This window comes from Tinamus guttatus, unplaced genomic scaffold (genome assembly GCF_059628265.1).
Source record: "Tinamus guttatus ecotype Peru unplaced genomic scaffold, ASM5962826v1 Tinamus_guttatus_pri_ptg000492l, whole genome shotgun sequence".
In the NCBI taxonomy this organism is placed as follows: Eukaryota; Metazoa; Chordata; class Aves; order Tinamiformes; family Tinamidae; genus Tinamus; species Tinamus guttatus.
In genome coordinates this window covers 1,982,881-1,998,775 of record NW_028289026.1, presented here as the reverse complement: position 1 = coordinate 1,998,775, position 15,895 = coordinate 1,982,881, and the positions used below count along the sequence as shown (strand labels likewise).

The 15,895-nt window shown below is 36.5% G+C and overlaps 1 protein-coding gene across 1 annotated transcript in view; it reads right to left on the bottom strand.

Annotated features, from left to right (window-relative positions):
- COL14A1 (collagen type XIV alpha 1 chain) overlaps positions 1-15,895 on the bottom strand; it is a 113,762-nt gene that overhangs the window by 29,649 nt on the left and 68,218 nt on the right. Inside the window, exons 26-34 of the mRNA XM_088533300.1 lie at positions 14,533-14,656; positions 13,261-13,404; positions 11,171-11,335; positions 9,848-9,886; positions 9,470-9,608; positions 7,592-7,734; positions 6,234-6,343; positions 4,479-4,637; positions 248-325 (exon numbers count right to left, since the gene is read on the bottom strand). Coding sequence (XP_088389426.1) covers positions 248-325; positions 4,479-4,637; positions 6,234-6,343; positions 7,592-7,734; positions 9,470-9,608; positions 9,848-9,886; positions 11,171-11,335; positions 13,261-13,404; positions 14,533-14,656 — 1,101 coding nt within the window. The remainder of the gene's footprint in view (positions 1-247; positions 326-4,478; positions 4,638-6,233; positions 6,344-7,591; positions 7,735-9,469; positions 9,609-9,847; positions 9,887-11,170; positions 11,336-13,260; positions 13,405-14,532; positions 14,657-15,895) is intronic.

The following is a 15,895-nucleotide window of genomic DNA, read 5'->3' as shown; positions in this document are numbered from 1 at the left end:
AAACTTTGATTCAGAAGTTGAGAAAATTATGAATCTAATACATAGAACTCCGTGGCTACCTCAAAACTGCCTATGTGATTTAGAAACACACATCACCTCAGCTTTTGAGAAGACAATTAATGCAGACACACTTGGGCTCTTTTGAAAATTCTACCCATACATTCCCTCATATATTTATGTCAATAAAAAGAAAATATGTAAAACAGAGGGGTGGAGAACATCTGGAGTCACTGAAATGCATTCTTACCAAGCCAGGAAGCTCACAGCATTTGTCTCGATTGGCCCATGAGGTAGCACAAACAATGTCAAACATCTGTAGCTGCAGCTGTTTCAAAACAAGGATGATGCAGAAGATGAGCATTAGTTACAAGATTAGTGCAAAAGAAGCCTTCAGCAAGAGAAGCTACCTTGACTGAAGTACTCAGAGCAGAGCAAAGACCTTGGATATAGAGCAGCTAGCCACAAATATGCTAACTTAAATGGTAAAAGGCTTTTGTTCTAACCAACATGTTCATATTATCAGACACTAAATGCATCAAGCAAGGTGTTCAATGGATGCATGATAAGGGCTGTAGGCATTTGTTTAGTTATCCCAGCCACATTGACCAATTTCTTGATTTGTTCAGTGCTGTTTCCCGACATTTTCCCTAGCAAAGGAGCCATCAAGAAACAAGCAAAAGAGAGCTCATCTCTTCAAAACCAAACCATTTCTCCTATCCCTTCAGTCCCACTTTCAGATTTTTTCTGGGGCAAGGTCTTCTGCAGCCTATTACTTACACTGGAGCTGAGCCACAAATAATATTTATCGTCTTCTCCAGTTTTATTTTCCTTTAGAATATGCCCTCTCTTACCCATATTATCCCCAGGCAATGAAACTTTAAGGATGGTGAAAAGATTGTTCAACATATGACAGTCTTGGTCAGTAAGAAAAAATCCCTCAGACCTCAGGACTGGAAACATGGCTTGGACAAGAATTTAATCTAGAGGAACGTGCACATTTGGTAAGAGTAAAAGCTGCCAAATACTGAGAAACAATTAATATACTAAATAAAACCGAATAGTAAAACCAATTGTCTCCTTTACAAGCTTGAACTGAACAAACAGGTCTACAGAGATGGAACTTCTGTTCTGTTTCCATGCCTCACGTGCCAATGGGACAGAAAGGGGAATGGAACAGAACATCACACTGAAGTAAACTTGCATGTTTAGGAAGCTGAGAAACTGCTAGAGATGAGAGACTTTTTTCCGGTTTTGTTCTCATGCTCATTTAAACAACTTTAAAGTATTATTTTCCATAGCATTATTTTAATACAAGAATAGAGAGTACAATTTAAACACTTTCTCAAAACTTTCTGTGTTAAAAATGAATTCCATATGTGCACCTTTGTTTTTGTCTCAGTTTTTTCTCACCTAAGTCAGTTCACTATTGTATTTTAAGCAAACGAATACTTTCATATACACAAAAATTCTCCTTATCTGCCAGCAAATTACTTGTTTTGTAGATATAGTGCAGGCTCATGTGCGCTAGCTCCATGCTACACAAGCAAAGTGTAGCATGAAAGCAGCTTTTGACACTTGGATTGGCTCCACAAACATCCATGGCAAACTCAATAAGTCTGTGTCCCTGGCTGTCACATCCAAGAAGCTCCATGTGGAGACATTTAGATTCATCACATTCATTAGCTTGTACAAAACTCATGAACTCACTGTTCTGGGACTCAGAATAATTCTAGACATTTCCATGCTACTACACTTGGGCTCATGAGACACTGCAGAAAGGGAATGCAGAAACGCCTGAGCTAGTTGCACAGAAATCAGCTCAGCTTTAGAAGCAGCATGCCCCCTTATTTTCCAAAAAGTAGTTCATCCCACTCTACCCTTTTCACCTGACTAGCAGAAGGTTGACAGTACTGGCTTATTTTGTGCAGCCTTCCATAGGCATGCATATGCATTCATTCTCTATGGATTAGACATTCTAGAGAACCATGGTGATAAAACATTTTGGTGTAATATAAAGAGCACACAGACATCCACTGAATTGCTGCATTCATCATCTAAATGCATCGAAATGCTGAATGACTCAGTATCCTGATTTGAAAATATTACGTGGGTTGCTCTGACTCAAGCTAAATAACTAGACAAAGCTTTCTTTGCCACCCTTAAACATTTATTCATAAGTCTCCCTTTCACTTCCTCAATCTCCCAGTCCTGCAAGTGGAGCTAGTAGGACAGAAAACAAAAGTCTGTCCATTCAGATCTGCTCAGGCTATAGCCCTGCAAGAGTTTTCAAAAGCAAACAACTTGACTTCACATTTTTAATAGTGCATACGCATGGAAGTAAAATAAGTCATATATACATATATGTATATGCATATGTTTTTATATACATATACACGTATGTATATATAAAAAAAGTGAACATCAGTAAAATTGGGCTTGTCATTCAGTTCCATTGCTGCATGTTGGAGTCGGGTTTATCTGCCCTAGCTGGCTGGGGCTGAGGTTTCTAATCCAGACATGTCCCATAATTAAGAAAAGTTAGTAGGCTTAATCCTCTTCTTAGCCTCTCTCAAGTAAATTTCTGCCTGTGTAATAAATTGCAGCATACCAATTTTATCTAAGGAAAAAAAAAAAGATTTCAAATTTCATGAAAACACATGAAAGCAGAATTTTTCAGAACTATCCAAAAATCAATTAGCTTATCAATACATAACAATTTCAAAATAAAAGAATTTCTGTTGTACGCCAAGTTTCACAAGTTCCTTAAGAATGGGAAGATATTGGGACAGACTGAGTCCCAGCATCTCATATGCAGTTTACAGGTACCTACCATACCTGCCCTGTGTTGTTTCTTTTCTGTACTGAATAGTCTGTAAATACTTGAAGCTGCTCTTGGAAACCACTGGATTTTAAAGGAAAGACTTTCCCCACTAAATGTCACTTTCTGATAAAATTACACTGCAATAATTGCTATGTCTATGACTCACACATGCTCCATGACATAAATTTTAAAATTTCAGTGTGTTCCAGAGTTTGACAGTGTCAAAAAAGACCCACAACTCTCTGAACTGGGGTGCATGCGTAGAGGTACAGAGTATTATTATCCCATTTTACAATGAAGAACTGAGAAACTGAAAACATGCAAAAACCTGGAGCTCTGATGAACACCTTCAGCACAAGACAATGCATCATTTTTTAAATGTGATCTTTCACAGAAAGATCTACTAAATATGCATAATGTGCAGAATAGAGACTTTAAGGGACAGTGTTTGGATGCTTTAACCACCCACCTATAATTTGGTATATACAGTAACATTTGAAGGCACTACTGTGGAGTAAAGCTGCATCTTCAGCTACTTATTTGTACTCTTACGTAAGCTGTACAGCTCATTCACACAAAACCAGATTTTTCAGTGAGTGGGTAGTTTGACTTATCTTTTATAGATTCCCGGGTTCCAACAAAAGCCACCATTTCTTTCCACTTCTCTTTACAAAGCCTTCTTTAATTTCAAGTTTTTCTAAGTTTGCCTTTTTCTACATCTATTGGAATGTGACTACAAAGGTTGCTCTGTTTAATTGCCTTTACCGACATGCTACATTTATTATTATCCATAAACTTGAGGCCTAAAGTCTCTCTTTTGTACAAAGAGATATATTCTCACGGTAAGTTTGACTAAACAGGGTTTTTCTATACAATAAAATGTAAATGCACAAATAGAGTTTTTCCATAAAATAAAAAGTACACATACTTTTGAAAGCTCATACTTATTCAAATCAAGCCTTGAGTTCAAGGTTCATGTTCCTTGTTAACCTCATTCCAGGGTCAAGAAAGTTGAAAGAAAATGGGCAAATAACACTGCGCAGAAAAGAAGCCTTTTGTAGATCCTCACCAGGCTGTCAAATCATCTTCAACAACTAATCTACCTCAGAAAACCAAACATACATTCTTAAAGACACCTGAGGCAAGATGGGAAGAAGCTCATACCTTGTCATGCAAACAAAATGATCAGTTATTGCCTCTAGGTGCATAACTTCAGAGGAATGAAAGGTTCTTACATATTTTTCAATATTTTATTATTTAATGGCTTAAAAAAACCTAGGTCTATTAAGGCAGGTGCTCTTGAGATCTTGGCAGACTGGTTCAAGTATTTAATAAACAAACAGTAATCACTGAAACTGATGAAGAGTAAGAGGAATAAGAATCACTGAGAACAATTATCATTAAACTCCAAATTGAAATGATTTCTAGCAAGTGAGTTTTACATTGCATTACTCTATGCAAAGCCCACTTTTTGGAGCACAAACCGTAACTGAGTCTATGTCTTTCTGTGTGTGCTTGAGAATAACACTTTTGTTCAAGCTGACAACTCCTAGAGGGTCCAAAGAATTTCTGAAACATTGCAACTTTCCTATTTGAAATATGCTGTCACTCTACTTACTTCAGCTTAAACCAAGCTGCAAAGATCTCAAACACTCACCGGTGCAGAGTTGTCTCTTGGTCCTCTGGATCTCACCATTCTCCCCAGGACTTCTATGCCATCAGAACTAATATTCCCTGCTGCATTAATGGTCTTTTCACTCACTTGCTTGCAGTCAATAATTATTTTGGCCGTAGTCTTGCTGATAACAACATGCAACTAAACAAAAGAAAACATGCTTTAAAATACAGAGTACTGCACAGGGTATATGAAATTACTGGTCAAAAGAGGCACTTTCTGAAACCAGCTCCGAATGTTTGCTACCAGAACAGAAGGAATAATCCATAGCAAATGATTTAGATGACCTCTAGAGGTCTCTTCCAACCTGAATTAATCTGATTCTAATCTCTTTAATGAACTCGCCTTCTTTCTTTGCTTATGGAACATCTGCGTACAAATTGGCACTTCCCATAATTTACTCAGTAAGAAAATAATTTATCCCTGACAGAAAGCCCACACAAGGTTCATATATCACCCAGACCCCACAGAACCCTTGATTTATGTAGTCATTAATGATTCTTGGGCTTTGTATGAGCCTGCTGCATAGAGTTGGATTTCACCAGTATATTCTTTATAGCCGCTTGCAAAAGCCAAAAGCAAGCAGTAAAATTTACTCAGTAAATTAGACACTACCACACAGGGAAAAAAAATCAGATCACATGAAATGCAGCACAGAAGAGCAGAGTATAGTAACAAATCTTCTTCCATGTGTCTTGACTCATGCTGATGCATCAAGAATACATACAAGCAGCAAGGCAATCCTAACCACAGTCCTATCACTACCAGGCTCTCAGCTCAGCAAGGGAAAGAGCAGTTGGCGTTGGCAGAGATCAGACAAGCAGGCAGACGCGGAGCTGCTGCACCACACGGAGATCAGAGTCCAAGGCGCAGGAAGGAATGGCCCTGGGTTTAGATAGTCAGAGCTGGAACTAAATGACTGAAAAGCAGCTCTGAATTTTGCCTCTTGTGCCTTTCAAACCCACGTATAGCCCAGTTTACCACTCAAAATGCAGAAAATGACGTAAAACAAGGATTCGCTAAGGGCTGATAGGTTTCTTCACTTAGACTACACTTAAAGAGTCAAAATTAGACTCCTGCTCAGACCTACGTTCTCTCCCCTCTTTCCATCAACTAAGAAGGAAATCTAGTAAAGTTCACCTGCGTAAATAGTATCCCTCAATCCACAGACTCTTTTTCTGTTTGTTTAAGGAAGGTAGAAACCACCAGGAATAAAAGTGACCGGCAAAGCCTCCCTCACCGAATTGTGCCACAACCCCAGCATTACTTCATCTGCTTTTGGAAGGAATGTTATGAGATCTCTAACTGCCAAGGAAAGTTCAACATGGCATAACCCTTAAACTATGTTTAAAAATAACAACATCAGTCCAAAAAAGAAGAAAGGGGGAAGGGATACTTTTTTTCTTGAGGAACTTTTATTTTTATTTAATTGACATTTCTAAGCCAAACTTTCAAAGGAAAGCCCAATTTATTTCTAAATTACTTTTCAAGACAAGAGCTTTTAATCAGAGTACAAGCAGAAAGCACGAAATCAAAATTAAATTCACCGCCTTTGCCATATAATACAAAACATTCGTTCAATGTTAATAGTGCAAAGTGTTTTAAGATAGTCTGTTAGATGTTTTTGAATATGCAAAAAACTTTATTCAGTGGCCCATAACATGCAAGAATATTTCAAAACACAAAAAAAGGAACTCCAAACACACTAGAGTGTGATTTTCTAATATCATTACTAACCTTATGAAAACTTCCATAAAATATCTTCCTTATTTCAGGACCTTCAAAAGTTACAGTTTGAAAATCTCCTTTGTAGTCATAATTGAAGAAAGTCAGAGTTTTACCACCATCTGTGTGGGAATTAAAAAAAGCAATGTTCAGTGTAAGAGGAGGAAAAGGTCCAATATATTATTCTAGCGAGTCAATTTTGATAACAAAGATCTATCTTTTCCAAGACAAGCTATTAAATGAAACGTTAAAAAGGTGCATAGAACTGTTTAAAAAAATAATTTTGATCAACACTTTGAAATTTGGTTATGAATGAAAAGTAATTTTGTGCAGAAAAAAAAAAGTCCATGTAAGAAATACTGGGTTACATTTGAGGCCAGTTCACCATTTTGCTTCAAATTTAGAAATAAAAACAACCACAGAATCACAGAATGGTTGAGGTTGGAAGGGACCTCCAGAGATCATCTAGTCCAACCCCCCTGCTCCAGCAGGGACACCCAGAGCACATGGCACAGGGTGGCATCCAGGCGCGTTTTGAAGATCAGCAAAGAAGGAGACTCCACAACCTCACTGGGCAACACTTTACAGTATTTTAACAATCCCATCCCAAATGCCCCTGGCCTTTTTCTTAAGCTAGAGACTCAGTTCTGTGATTCAGTGATACCCATCTAAACTGATGCAAGTCCTAAGTGACTGCAAAACTATTTCTTAATTTCCTAGTTGAATCTGAGTTGGGTTGTTTGCTGACTGTTAGCATTCCCAGGTGACCTGGTATTCTTTCACCAACATGCACTGTTGGAATAGATCAGTACGGATGTATCGCTTAAAAAAAAATGGCAGTTATAAAGAACAACTATGATAACATCTCTGTCTTTTCAACAGTAAATATTAAAACCTTATAAATTACAATTCCCATTTTACAGCTGTGGAAAGCAAACCAAGTGGAAAAGAGGAGAGTCATCAAGAGTTCATGTCTCTAAGTTTGCTCTCCACCAGGCTCCATTGCCTCTGCATATATGCTGCTCTCAGTTCCGCTGGCATATAACAAGACAGGCACTATTAGAACCAGATCCAGAGCAGTGGAAATTTTATAAGCAAAAGAAGAGGCATTAGAGCTCAGTTATATCGATTGACATCTAGTATAACTCTTTGGATTTCAGTATTATTACTCTCACTTTACAATAATGTGCTCAGAATTTGTGCTCAAATTCATGCCAAGTAAATCAAATGCTTAAAAAAATTACAAACCATCAGCTTCAAGATTCAGGTAATTGTTCTAGTAACATATTAAAACACTAGAAATCTAGACACAAAATGAATCAATTATACACTTAAAAGGCAAAATCATGGATAAGGTACAAAATACATACTGTCTAAAATAACTCCAACCAGTGGTTCATATGCTTCATTCAAAATCTCCCAAAGAGCAAATGGCTCCTCAGGTGTGTCAGGAAGTATACGAAAGAGAAAAGTAATGGTGTAATCAGAAGGGAGGCCTTCAGGATGCAAATACCTGCAACAGAAGCAATGTTTTATAAACTGAAACCAAGCATTAAATCACCAATGCTCACTAAAAGTGTTTTCTCTTACTCCATAATTGTCTTTGGACCCAAGTGTGAGAAAGAATATAAGTGTAAGCAAAATCTAAGCTCTGACAGATATCAGGAGAATAGCTATTTACTTGGAAGAGTGTTCTTTTTGAAACTTATAAAATGGGCCCTATTTATTTATTTTAAAATATTAAAAACAAATCTGAATTCAGCTTGAAGTATAGCTGAAATGAATATATGAATTTTTTAAAAAGTAGTATCTGCTTGCAAGACCTCTGTTTCTGTCTGGTTTAATGGACGAGGAGAAAAAAATGTATTTGGCAGATCAATGACAATAGAAGTATCCTTTGTTCTTAAGCCATCACTAAGAAACAGAAGCCAACCAGGAACAACAGAGACTGTTACAGGAAGTTTTACTAATTACACCAAGTGTAATTTATATTTTTCAAAATCAACATGTAATAAAGTGTAGCCAAAGCAAATTGTGCATACGGAAATATAATCTTGTCTCCTAGAAAATTTGCAAAAGAGATAGGAAGTTAATGATATGAGAAGTATGTTATTTAATTTCATTTCCTGAAGTTTGGATTTGTTATTTAGTACTTCTGATTTAATTTAAACTTTGGTTAACAATCTGTCCCAAGGTGGGACATATGGACAAAAAAAAGTCTGAAATTACTGCCTGTATTTTGAAAACATTAATTCTTTAAAACCACAGAAGAGGGGCCAGAAGGAAGTATGAAGAGGTTATTTAACTTATTTCTTGTCCCCAAAGCATAAGCCATTCTATTCAAAGTATCTTACAGTTATAAGATGTATAGATATTAATCATATTGGTATAAGAGTTAAATGTGCTCTCTGATTAATATAATCCCTGCCATGTGGATGACCAAAGATGACACAAAGATGTTTTTCTCAGAGGAAAAACAGAGTTGGAATTGAATAGATAAAAGGGCAAACAATTGGAAGGCTGCAGTACACAAATATAAAAAGAGAGCAAAGGAAGGAAAACTCGATAAGCAGGGCAGGGAAAACACAGGATTTGGGAATAATATTAATGCTATTCAGAGCACAGACAAAATGAGAAACAAAATGGTATTTTTCAGACATACCTGTAGATCATCAAGAGAAAGGTATTCTCTGAACCATGAAAAGGGCTGAAAGCTTAATGAAGCAGTCAGTAAGCTTGTGTTGGGGTGGTAGCTAGAGAAGACCACGTAAATGCAGCAGATCCAATTAGAAAGATGCAGAAAGGGAAACAGAGCGAAGTGAGAAATGCTAATCCCTGTAAATTCTCTTTCCTCTGACCCCATAAGGAATCCAAACATGGAGAAGCTACACTGATGTTTGACACAGCTCAAAAAAGCATAGCTCCAGCTGGAACATAACAGAATAATCAATGCAAAAACACTGAGAAGACAGCTAAGCTAAACATTAAAATGGATTTTACTGCAACATATGCCTATAAAAAAATTCTCAGTACCAAACTGGCACAAGTCTGAAAGCAGCTCCTACTGGAAACCTAAAATAGCATGTGGACTTACTTGCTTTCACCCATTATTTTTGAATGAAACTAATTGAGAAGCCAAACACTTTTTCTATCCACTAGCATCATGGGACATGAAAATGCTGACCCCTTAAAAGAATAATCACCCACATGCGACTATTATCTGAGGAAAATATATGTTTAATACATACTTTGTAGGCTGGGATACCAGAGCATCCTTGTGCAGTCTGTAACAGGGGTAAACATTAAATGTTCCAGGTTCCATTGAAACCCCTTCCACAGCTGAAAACTCCTTTTCAACCAAACCAAACATTTCCATCATTTTAAATCCTGGAAAGCATCAAAATAAACATTCTATTAATTTAAATTAAATTAATACTGCATTATAGGGAAGAAAAAAAAGGAAAACAAAGTCAGCCACATCAAAGAGTTTCATATCACCATCTGTTTTCCAGCTGTTAACCTAGAAGGGGAATACATATGCAATTTATTACCTAATATAGTGAAAATCAGGTAATGAAAATTATTCCATAAATCAGAAAAAAAATGAACAAAAAAAAATACCATACCTGCGAAATTGTTGCCATCTTTAAATACCAGTGGGCAAGCTGGAAAAGAATGAAAGATATATTTAAGGTTGGAGTATATTAAGGTTGAACATATATTTAAGTTGGAGTGTCCCACAGGGTCAGAATAATGATCCATGCAGCTCAGTTTCTGCCCCCAAGCGGGAGTCTGCCTTCAAAACCTCTTGTGGCAACAAACACACTGCCTGCTCAGTTAAAAAAAAAGGACTTCTTTTATTGTGTGTCAGTAAATCTAGATCTGTATTTGTTAGCTTGTCTTTGCTTTCACCCTATCTACCTGCTCCATATGTCCGTAAAGCTTGATCCTATTCTCTGTCTCCAGAGTGAAGGGTCTCAACCTAAGTGTCTCCTCTGAGGCAGCAGATACTTCAACCCCAATCCAACTCCAGTTCCAGCTCAAACCCCTCAGCTTCTCTTCCATGTGCCTTTACAAACTCCACAATAGCCTTCATTGGACAATTGGACAATTGTTCATTGGACAATAGTCCTTAAGACTGGTGCACACATTCTAAAAAGCTGTAAGTCTGCTTTAAATTTCTTTTCTGACATAAAAGACAGAAATACTTTCCCAGTTCTTTCTCGCATTGTAAATAGTATCCAAGGACAAAAAAAAAAAAAATAGTCTTCATCATCCTTAACAGGACACAAGGAACACTCTTATGTTTCCCAACTCAGCCCCATGCGCTAGTGCTCTTTACAACCACAAGTGATTCCCTCTACCTGCTTCCTGGCCTATCTGGGAAGCCTATTGAGGACATACACCTAGAAGCATGTGGATCATGGACCTTTAACCATCAGGTGCTGCTGCAGAACCTCTTTCCATTCCATTTCACAAAGCAGATTTTAAAGTTTTGGCCTTTTCTGTGCTTTCCTTTAGGCTACAACTTTTCTAGTTTCTATGATAATATAAGTATTAACATTTCACTCCCTATTATTAATTAACAATGATAATTGACCTATAATGAATGTAACTAATTCTACTCCTACCTCCTATTAAAGGAATATACAAAACACGAATGTAATTAACTTTTACTGACTACATGCTGAATCATTTCCACTGTTTTAAATCCACACTAATTTTTGGACAACTTCTTCTGGATTTAAAACAAACAACCATTAAGAGTTTGGAAGTACAGCACCTTCATCTCTTTAGTTCCTCATGGAAATAAGATTAGAACTACAATATCTGCCTTAAATTAGAGCAAAAAGATCACCTTACAAGTATTCTTTTTAATAGAAAATTAATGTCAATAAAAATATATGCAGCACTCATTTTGGAAGCAAATATACGTCAGAATGACTAACTTGCTGATGCAGTTTCACAGACAAAAGTGATCAGTTCATCTTCAATCTTTGTAAAGGCATCAAAGTCATCCACAAAGAAGACATGTCTTTCACTGGGCTTGCTGCCAATATTAACTAACTCTGAATAGTCAGCATCGGCAACGCCAATAGCAAAAAAGCTAAAACCTGTAAAAGAAAAAAAGAGGACTCTTGTGAGTCATTTTTCAGAAGAGTGGGAACATGAACACAACAATCGTATTTGCACTGGCTCCTTTCCTGAACAAATACAAAGGTGGAAATTTTATTATTTTCCTATAACACATGAAAATTCATTCATATGTCCTAAAATAAAGGTAATACAGTCTCTGTGAGATTTTTAAGATTTTTCTTTTGAGTCTTTGAATGCTTAAGCCATTAATTGAAGTTAGTGCTTAACTGTTTTCCTGGAGACAGCTAAGATTATTCAATTGTTTAAAGTTTTAACATATATGTTAACATAAATGTTATTCTGAATTATTGCTTTACTTGTATTATACACAAAAAATACACCATGTATCAAATATATCATAAATAAGAAGCACAGAAATTAATTTGCTGGCTGAATCTGCTCTATATTTCCCACATGAATATGCTTTAAAAATTGAATCTGATTTTAAAGATCTAAATGAAATGGGAATCACACCCTTTATGCAGAGGAATAGCAAATTTACAGAAAGTTCTGCAACATTTTCCTTTCCATAAAAATAAGGAAACAATCTGTCCACATCAGGCTGAATACTGGCAATGGATATATTTTCCCTGTATGTCCATTATGATACTACTCAGTCCCAAATTTACTCTTTGTCAAGAAGTCTTTTCTTAAAATTTGAATACAGCCCAAGGAATACTCTTTATTATTTATCACCTTCTGCAGATCTCATAGTACGAAGGAAAAAAAAACATTTATTATAATATAACAGCACCTCCATGCCCTGTTCCTGACTGATACCTCTTGCTGTTAGTCTCCATCATATGCAATATCTCCTAGAGGAGGTAGTCAGCACGTAATCCAACATATTTGCAGCCCAAGCAAACAACTTGCACAAACAGAAATGGAAAACTCAAAGTCATTTGTCCAAGGTCACATATCTCAGCCAGCAACTGAATTCCCATCACATGCCCTCTCTTTTCATGGGCACTGACCCTCTAACACATAATAAGGCATCTGCAAGACTTTTATAAGAGCCGAACATTTTTGTTCGGTTTACACAGAGACTCTAATTTAGTCACAAAGTTGGGATTTGTTTTCCTGATTGTCATTTCGAGCAAATGATTTGTGCTCTGTTGTTTTGTGGTGTGATTTTATTTACAAAGGCGCAGTGCTCAGTAAATAATAATTATACAGGCTGACAGTCAAGGTCATTGAGTTTCAGCAGCCAATAATATATACTGATAACTTTATAATTACCAAAGTCTAAAGGCAAATAAAAAAGCACAAAAGCATTCTTTTCCTTAAATCTCCTCCCTTCAAATGGAACACAGCTTTTTTCCTTCTGTCCTTTAATTCTATTCTATGTACACTTTGGGGTTTGATACAAATGTCATTAACAGACATTTCTATATAACTGACCTAATTCTTATGATTAGAAATATAACACTGTGATAGTTTAAAGCATTAAAATAAGCATTAAAAAATCCCCAAAGAATTTATTGTCAAGCAAGCAGTATCTCAGAACCAGTAAAAGAATACATGGAAGAATATTCAAAAGAGTTCTTGTATAGAGAGCAAAACTGTTCAGTTTTCTGGTAGTCATGAAAGGATACTTCACAGCTCACAGCACATACTCTCAAGATCATGTCTTCTAAATACTTCGTCATGTGAGTGATTCCACTGAGTGCTACATGGTTTTAGAACTGCCTCCAAAATGAGTAACAATAATGTTAGTTACAAATTTCGAAATAAAAGTCTAGAAATTAAGCATACTCTACTGATACTCTGACTTTCTGGTCATTTGCTACATGCTTTATTCAAAATTGCAAATCCTTCTGGAGCCTTATCTCACTTCCAAACATAGGCAATTATGATTAATGAGAAAAAAGATAATGTGAATATTCTTTAAACAACTTTTTACCATCTAGTTGCATCTCTCTGGAGACTTTGTTCACATCATCCTGTGACCGCCCATCAGTAATGACCACCAATACCTTGGGAATGCCCCTTCTCATGCCTGCCTCCCCAGTAAATAAGACTTCTCTTGCATGCTTAATGGCTTTGCCTGAAACAGAAAAAGTGACAACATACTTTGAAATAAATCCAATTTCTATTGGCTTCTCATACCATCTCTTAGATTCCAATAAAATTTGCACTAAAAGTAGAAATCTCCATAAAGTCTGTCTCAAAAGTACCTACCCAAAACTATGATGAGCTGAATGAATAATTATCATGAGACTGAGCAACCAGCTATGAATGGATTCAGTAAGTGATTCTGGGTGCTCAGCAATTTGTAAATTAGGGCATTCTGTTAAAAAAAAAAGAGATTTTAAAGCTTGATTTTGGTCCCAACCTTTGAAAACCTGATGGCTTCAACCCTCAGTTTCTTCAGTCCAGAAGATGGAGTTAAGAGAATGACGCATTTGAAAAAGGCTATTCTGTGTTCTGCGCAGGTCAGAGGTAACAATATCTTCCCCTACTGTATTTGGAGGCACAGGCAACTGAAAGGTGCCACTGTAGCATTTTCTTAAGTAAATGGAAAACGTGTCACTTGGATCCTATTGAGATTTGATGCAATGCAACAGCTGCAAGAAATTTCTGTGCAGACTCTAATAAAACATATGCTTCCAACTAAGATTTTAACTCTTTCAGTACTCATCTTTAATTTCTTCACATCAGAGAGCTATCCGAAGGGACTAATTAAAATATAACTACATTCAGTTAACAGACCTTTTCCTCTAGCCCCAGGTCCTAAAAATACCACCGAGGCTTAACTGTCCTGGCTTATAGCCAAAGAGACCCTCCACTCTGTCCACTGTTCTCCTACATGCTCTGCAGGCTCCCTCCCACCTTCCCTCCCCTCTCACTTTTCCACTCACCAAGCTGATTTCATATTACTCTCCATTTCAGCTTGCCCAATTCCCAAAGTCCTTCAGTTCTGCCTAGCTCTGTCCCTCCGCTGATCCTTGACCTCACAGTTGGTTAAAGACCCAGAAGCAGGGGTGAAAGCTGTGAACTGCAGATGCCAAATACTTTCTAACTGGGAAGACAGCACACTTCAGAGCCCAACCTTTCACCTCCAGCATGGAGATCACTGGTTTTGCACTGACATTCTAAACCACTTAGTAAATGAAAAAGAAATGTTGCAGAGAGTAAGGAAAAAAGTGTGCATCACAGTCATGATCTTTTTCACCTGTTTTTGTATTTCCTCCTTTGTAAGCTATTCGCTGAATAGCCTCGAGAAGAGTCTCTTTTGTTTTGTATGCATTCAATTTAAATTCTGTCCTGGGATCATCACTGAATTGGATTATTGCCACCTGTGCACACAGAAGATATGTTCATTATTAAAGCACCACCCAAAGTGTAAGCAAAGAGTAAGTGAATTGGCACATTTAAAATAAGAATTTGTCTTGTGACTTTGCTTCACTCTTAAATTGAAGCCAGAACATTTTTTTTTCTTTTTTAAAATCTTTCACTAAATAAAGCTTAATTTTACTCTCTGCAGCTTTGGCAATCACTTAATGCATTCTGGTTTCGTTTTGCAACAAAGAGGACAAGAAAAGTAATACCCACCTTGGCAAAAGCACTCTCTATCCAGCTCAGAAGCATAATCCTAGTTCCAGTTACTCACACACAGAACCACTTTATCCAGGGAATTTATTCAGTCTCCATCAATGAGTAGTTACATGTGAATTCCTTACAGTTTGGGACAGTACCGAGGTAAGTAATAGAATTATCTGAAGACTGTATTCCAAGATATCGCCTCTCCCAAATATACTGCTATATGAGTCCAGACTGTATATTTCAATGTGACATACTAAGCCTCCACAACTCACAAAAGATGTATTAAGCTTCATATTCTATAAGTGGTGTTTCTGATTTGAAAGGGGACGTGCATATTCTCCTCATAAGCATATTCACAGGCTTAAATTAAGCATGAGTGAACGTGAGGTTTCTGAAGCACCGTGGACTATATTCTGGAAAACAGCCAGGCTGCAAGATGCAGCAAAAACTGAACTTTCTTCAGACTTTGCGAAAATAAAAAAACATTTTCAATGCTATTCCAATATGCATATTAAATAGATAACACTCAAAACAGTAAAACATTTGCAAATGGTCTTTTCTGGAGAAGATTCAAACATCACTCTTTACAAGCTGTGCAAATACATCAACTAAACAATCATGGTAAATACTAGACATTATTTCAAAATTTGTATATTTTGTATCCATGTGATTTTAAATAAATGGGCCTTTAATTTTCCTTATCAAAGTCATTTTTATCTTATTTAGAAATAAATAACTACAATAAGCACTAAAACCAAAAAAACATTAACACAACCTAAATCTTTTTACAGATTTTTAGGGCAGACTAAATTTTAGCCTTCTCATTATAAGCAAAATTCATGTCATGAATTTCATTACATGGCATATATAAAATAAGATATTGAAAAAAAAAAAAAAGAAAAAGAAAACTAAACATAGCTATCATGAAGTAATGTATATTTTCCAAAGACCTGTGAAAGGATGCCAAAATGCTTTTTGATTCATTTTGCTCC